The 6,054-nt window shown below is 52.7% G+C and overlaps 1 protein-coding gene across 1 annotated transcript; it reads left to right on the forward strand.

Moving 5' to 3' along the window:
- The first annotated feature begins 4,297 nt into the window (after positions 1 to 4,297).
- On the forward strand, positions 4,298 to 5,582 carry LOC119335846 (peroxidase 1-like). Its single transcript, XM_037607906.1, has 2 exons — positions 4,298 to 4,591; positions 4,689 to 5,582. Exons 1-2 carry the CDS (start codon positions 4,382 to 4,384, stop codon positions 5,466 to 5,468), a joined length of 990 nt encoding a protein of 329 aa, XP_037463803.1. The 5' UTR covers positions 4,298 to 4,381; the 3' UTR covers positions 5,469 to 5,582.
- Positions 5,583 to 6,054: the final 472 nt, after the last annotated feature.

Here is a 6,054-nt window from a genome sequence, read left to right on the forward strand (position 1 = left end):
TGGGCGTGGCGGAGGCATCGTCGGGGGGGCTGGGCGTCGCGGAGGCAGAGACATCGTCATCAGCCGCCGGGTTGGGCGGTGGCGTCGGCGTCGCCGGTATCTGATTCAGGATGAGGCCGCGCTCGGCCAAGAACCACGCCTTAAGCCTCTCATCGCCGCTCTGGAGCATGTAAGCGCCGCCTATCAAGAAGGCGAGGTCGTTGTTCCTCTTCTTGGCGTCTTGAGCTTTGAGTTTCGCGGCGATGTTGGCGCGGAGCAAGTCGAGTTTGACGGCGCTGTTCGTCATCAAAACACCCCACCTCGTCTCTGTTTTCTCTTCTCCCTCGGCGGCCCTGGTCTTGGCGTCGACGATGCAGTGTTCGATGGACTCTTGCACACGCGCGGCAGCCGACTCGGCGTATTTCGCCTTCTTGGCACCTTTGTTGCCGTCGGACCGCCCGTCGGTCGCATCCCCTGTCGGCGCGTCCGGCTTGTACGTCTCTTTGGCCTTGCAGGGTGCGTCGGCCGGCCGCCCATTTCTCGCACTTGTCGATCCGCTTGAAGACGTGGATGTACTTGAAGTCTGTGTCGCTATTGTCATCACGGAACAAGGCGAACATGTGCAGCAGCTGCGCCGGGAAAGAACGTCAATCGGCGCCAAAGCACGCACCAGGGCACGCCCAGGGCGCGCACAAGGAGAAAGAGCGCGCGTGGGGCGAAAGGAAGCAACATGGACGGTGTGTGATACCTGATCCTCGACCTCCTCGATGATCCCATGCCATTTGTTGCACGCCGTTTGGATGAGCGACCAATGTTTCGCCATCGCCTTCGACCCCCGCTTCATGTGCATGCCTTTGAAGTAGGGGTCGACGAGCTTCCGCTCATCGAACTCGGCCTTGATGCGGTCCCAATACGTCTCGATGCTCTGATTCGTGCCGGTGACCGGGTCGAGGCAGACGACCTTCCACACTTCGGTGAGGCACTCCTCTTCCTTGGACGCCCATTTGATGCGTGGCTCGCCGGACTTGGCCGCCTTCTTCTTCTTCTTCTTCTTGCTTTTCCTCGTCGGCGCCGACTCCTCCTCCTCTTCCTCCTCCTCCTCCTCCGGCTCTTCCTTGCCGTAGTCGAGCTTGTCGTCCACGTCGGTGAGGTCCTGCATAGCAAACCCGGGGGAAGCGGCGGCAGCAGTCGATCCAGCTGCGATGATGTCCTCCATGTCGGCCTCCGTCGTGTCGGTGTCACCGAGATGCGATGAGGAAGAGGCTTGTGAGTAGAGGCCGCAGCGAAGAGGTGGCGTCGGTGAGGCTGCGTAGTCCGGCGGCGAGTACGTGTACGGCGGGTACTGCACGCCGGCGAACACGGGCGAGGGCGTGCGCTGGACAGGGCACCCATGGGGGAAGGTGATGTTGGGGTTGAAGCCTCCATGGGGTCCCCGTTGGCATAGCCCGGCGACAGCGTGCTCCATGGGTGCGGCGACGACGAGAACCCGGCCAGAGAGCCGACGATTTGCTGGCTACAGGCTGCGTACGGGTGCCCGGGTGGATTCATCATCGCCGGGCGCGCCGCCTCCGCTTGTTCGGCCGCATGCTCCGCCGCCGCCGCCGCCGCAGGTGTGCCGCTTTCTCCCTGGCGTTCTTGCCCCTGTCGCGCCTGTCGGCGGTGACGACCTCCCGGCGCTCCACATCCGCCTTCCACTCGGCATTGGTCATGCCGGGGGGCTTGGACAGCGGAGCCCTAGGCTTCCTTTGCTTCGGCGGGGCGGCGGCGGCGGGATCCGTCACGGAACGCGGCATCACGTACTTCTTCGGCGGCATGGCGGGCGGAAGGGCAGGGTGGAGGCGGGGTTTGGCGGGAGGAATGGAGAAAAGAGGGGGGAGCAGGAGGAAACAACGGGAAAAAGTCTTCCAGTCACCGACAGAGCGGCCCCATGCCGCTTTTCGCTTCTGTCGGCGCGCCCAGGCGACACCCGACCGCTTGGGTTTGGGGCGGGATCGCCGGCTCTGGATTTCACCCAAACCGGCGCTAAACGAGATCCTAGGGGCGCTACTGGGCCGATTTTCGGCCACCGGCGCTAAAAATTCGCCTAGGGGGGCTGTTGGGGGCGCGGCTGGAGATGCTCTTAACCCCGCGCGGGCTCCAAATTTTGCTAAGTGATTTCCCCCCTCTCCCCCTATCCCCCAACTCCTCCATCGTCGTCGTCGATCGCCCTGCCACCCTCGACCTCACCGCCACCGCCCGAGGCCATCGTCGACCTCACCGCCGCCGCCCGAGCCCGCCCTCGACCTCACCGCCGCCGCCCGAACCCGCCCAGGACCTCCGCCGTCCGAGCCCGAGCCTGCCCTCGCCACTGACCGTAAGGCTCTCCCTCTCCTCTCCCCTACCCTCCTCTCTCTCTGCTAGGGCACAATTCATATGTTGTTGTTCCGCTGATGTTCATATGAACCCTAGATTTGTTTAGGGTAGTAGGAATTTTTTTAGCATTTAGGAAAAATGATTAGCATTTTTTTAGGAAATTAGCTAGGGCAATTTTTTATGAAAATGCCTAAACAGTAATCTCATCTAGGTTAATTAACTTAGATGAATTTAGTTATGAACCCTAGGAATTAGCAGTTGTGCTACTAGTAGATGTTAATTAGATCAACTTAGGTTAATCAGGTTAGGGCAGTAGAGCGGCAGCATATAACAGGACCCTAGGAATTAACTTAGGTTAATTAGGTTAGGGCAGTAGTGGTACTAGTAGATGTTAATTAGATGTTTTTTAGTTAGGGAAGTAGAGTTTTACTAGGTTAATTAGGTGAAGTTAAATGAATGACCTAAATGAATGAAATTAGTAGTTAACTGGATTTTTAGGACAAATTTGTATATGCTTAAGTACTTAACTAAATATTAATTTTAGGACAAACTTGTATATGCTTAAGTAGTTAAGTAAATATATTATAGGGTTGTATATATAGTTGCTCAAGTACTTATATAGTTGTTCTGCACCCAATGTATGCTTAAGTAATTGTATAATTCCTAGTGTTCATCAATGGGTGCTTAAGTAGTTGTAGATGCTTAAGTAGCTAGCTAGGGTTCATCTAATTAGTTAGTACTTGTAGATGCTTAAGTACTAGGATAGTAGGGTTAGGGAAGTAGGGTTAGGGCAGTAGGACATAATTTGAATTGAGTTCTAGGGTTCATAATTTCAAATTTGTGTAGATTTTCTTGAAGTGTGAAACATTGAAGTGGTCATGATATATGAAAATTTCTCGATTGTGTCCAAGTGGTCTTTTGTTGTTTCCAGGGCATGAAGCCGAGTTGCCTATGTTTTGCCGGAATGTTGATTCATTTTTGTTGCGGCAAATTTCACATGCTCGATTTGTCCACTTTTTAGCAAAGGTCATGCCGAAATTTTCCGTGAATTTCAGGATGACTTGTGCTACAAACTATATTAAACCTATTCTATCTCTAACTCTTACTTCTACCTTAAACACAACTATATTCTAACAAGCCCGGGAGTGGATGTAGCCGAGCGGGGAAGAAAAGGTGACCTAGGAAGAGGGAAAAAAATTACTTCATGGATGGCCAGCCGAGTATAGTTGAGAGTCGGGACAGCCATGGAGTAAAAGTCTACTCCTCTAAAGGATATAAGGATTGCTTAGGTGCGGTTGAAACGAGCAAAAGCGATTTTTTACTCTAAATCTTTTGAGGGGTTGGCCATAGATTCTCTAACTATGCACAAATCGTTGCTAGAACCATCCCACTTCTGCCGCGAAAACTCATTCCTTGCAATGACACACTAAGTGAGAACGCATTGTAGAGGGGCTATAGTTGGCGTGCCTTAGCGTACGAACTAGAAGCTTTCGACTTGAAGCAACAGGTCACCCTTGGAAATTCTGTAGAGATAATATTTGATATACAGACTGCCCAAACTAATCATCCTTCGAGCACATGGCGCCACAGAAGGTTATTCCCGTGGTGCGTATAGTATGCTCTGGCAGTTTATGGGATAATTGCCTTCCGCTGAAACTTGTTCTTCGTGATAGATTCATGGCTGCATTGCATGTTACGCTGGACGCCAATCATGAACGATTGAACGGCCTCGGTGACATCTAGTTTCTTCCCCTTTTTTTCTGCATTGACTTGGCCGTTTAGCCGCGTCCGAATCAGTTGATAACTGAGGCGGTTGTATTGAGATGGTAGTTAGCACATGCCTGTGCACATAGATAACAGGTTGTCACACGTCGACATGCACCCAAGACTACGTAACCGGCCGGCCGGCATATGTATAAATACAGGGATTGCGAGGACAAATACACATCATCCATTCATTTCCTCGACATAGATATTGCTAGTACTGAAACATTCTTGTCCGTAGCCATTTAATTGGAGCTTAGTTCGATCGTGCAACTGGTTAAGATCCATGGCGGTCAGGTATTTGCTGCTCCCTCTGGCCCTGCTGGCTCTCGCAGCTACCTCGGCTGCGGTGGCTCAGCTGGAGATCGGCTTCTACAGAAAAACATGCCCGGACTCCGAGAAGATCGTCCGCGGGGAGATGGCCAAGATCATCGCCGCTGCGCCCAGCCTCGCCGGCCCGCTCCTCCGTCTCCATTTTCACGACTGCTTCGTCAGGGTACGTGACTTGCGTAGCCTGTTCTCGTATTTCTGTTGCTATTGATCATGAAATATATGCTTACATGTCCGTGCATGCAACGCAAATAAAATTGCAGGGTTGTGACGCCTCTGTCCTGCTGGAATCGACCGACGGCAACGTGGCGGAGAAGGACGCCAAGCCGAATAAGAGCCTGCGAGGGTTCGGCTCCGTCGAGCGCGTGAAGGCCAAGCTCGAGGCCGCGTGCCCGGGTATCGTCTCCTGCGCTGACGTCCTTACCCTCATGTCCCGTGACGCCGTCGTGCTGGCCAAGGGTCCGTCCTGGCCGGTGGCTTTGGGCAGGAGAGACGGCAGAGTGTCCAGGGCCACGGAGGCTAGCAAAGAGCTGCCCCCGGCCTCCGGCGATGTCCCTCTGCTCGCCAAGATCTTCGCCTCCAAGGGCCTCGACCTCAAGGACCTCGTCGTCCTCTCCGGCGCCCACACGCTCGGCACGGCGCACTGCCCGTCCTTCGCCGACCGGCTCTACAACGGCACCGGCGAGAACGATGCCTATGGCCTCGTCGACCCATCTCTGGACAGCGAATACGCCGACAAGCTAAGGCTCAAGTGCAAGAGCGTTGATGACCGTACTATGCTGTCGGAGATGGACCCCGGGAGCTTCAAGACCTTCGACACCAGCTACTATCGCCACGTCGCCAAGCGGAGGGGCCTCTTCCGCTCCGATGCCGCGCTCCTCTTCGACAACACCACCAGGGACTACGTCCAGCGCATCGCCACCGGCAAGTTCGACGGCGAGTTCTTTAAGGACTTCAGCGCGTCCATGATCAAGATGGGCGACGTCGACGTAGTCACCGGGGCCGAGGGAGAGATCAGGAAGAAGTGCTACGCCCCCAATTAGCATCCCTTGATTCTTAATTAGTTGTTGTAACTGCACTGCATCTCTGTCTGATATTATCTACTGTAGTGTGATGTATTATTGTCAGTGGTATTTAGTAAATTATTTCGTTGCCAAGGTCCATGGTCGTAGCTACATGCTACATAAATGCATGTATGGCAGTACTGTTTTCTTGTGTCATTGTGTGCTGCGCACATAAACCTAACTGATCAAGGATAGCAAGTCATCTTTAGCGGAATGAAAAGAGATAAGTCTACTTAGGATAGTAAGTCAATCACTATTTCGAAGTTCAGGATTGAGTCTTAAACATAGTGGTAAGTTGAAAGTTGTACAGTGGACTTATCTCTAACGAAAATATAATCCTTATAAAAAATGAACCTTGCCTGAAAAACCAAACGAGTATAATCCAATTTAATTTGGAAACACCAGTGTGTTTTCCTCAGTCTATACATGCTGCTGTTTAATTAAAAATTGTTCTTGTTCTATGTAAGTACGTCACAGTGTAAGGCCTCCTTTGGTTTACATGAATTCTGTAAGAATTTTGTAGGATAGGATTTCTATAGAAAATATTCCTTTTGAGTCATTTGCT

This window comes from Triticum dicoccoides, chromosome 7B, assembly GCF_002162155.2.
Source record: "Triticum dicoccoides isolate Atlit2015 ecotype Zavitan chromosome 7B, WEW_v2.0, whole genome shotgun sequence".
NCBI classification, from domain to species: domain Eukaryota; kingdom Viridiplantae; phylum Streptophyta; class Magnoliopsida; order Poales; family Poaceae; genus Triticum; species Triticum dicoccoides.

What these genes read in the sequence shown, in the direction of transcription:
- LOC119335846 (XM_037607906.1), top strand. Translation starts at nt 4,382, where the DNA reads ATGGCGGTCAGGTATTTGCTGCTCCCTCTGGCCCTGCTGGCTCTCGCA. An exon ending in TTCACGACTGCTTCGTCAGG is followed by an intron (nt 4,592 to 4,688) that starts GTACGTGACTTG and finishes ATAAAATTGCAG; the next exon opens with GGTTGTGACGCCTCTGTCCT.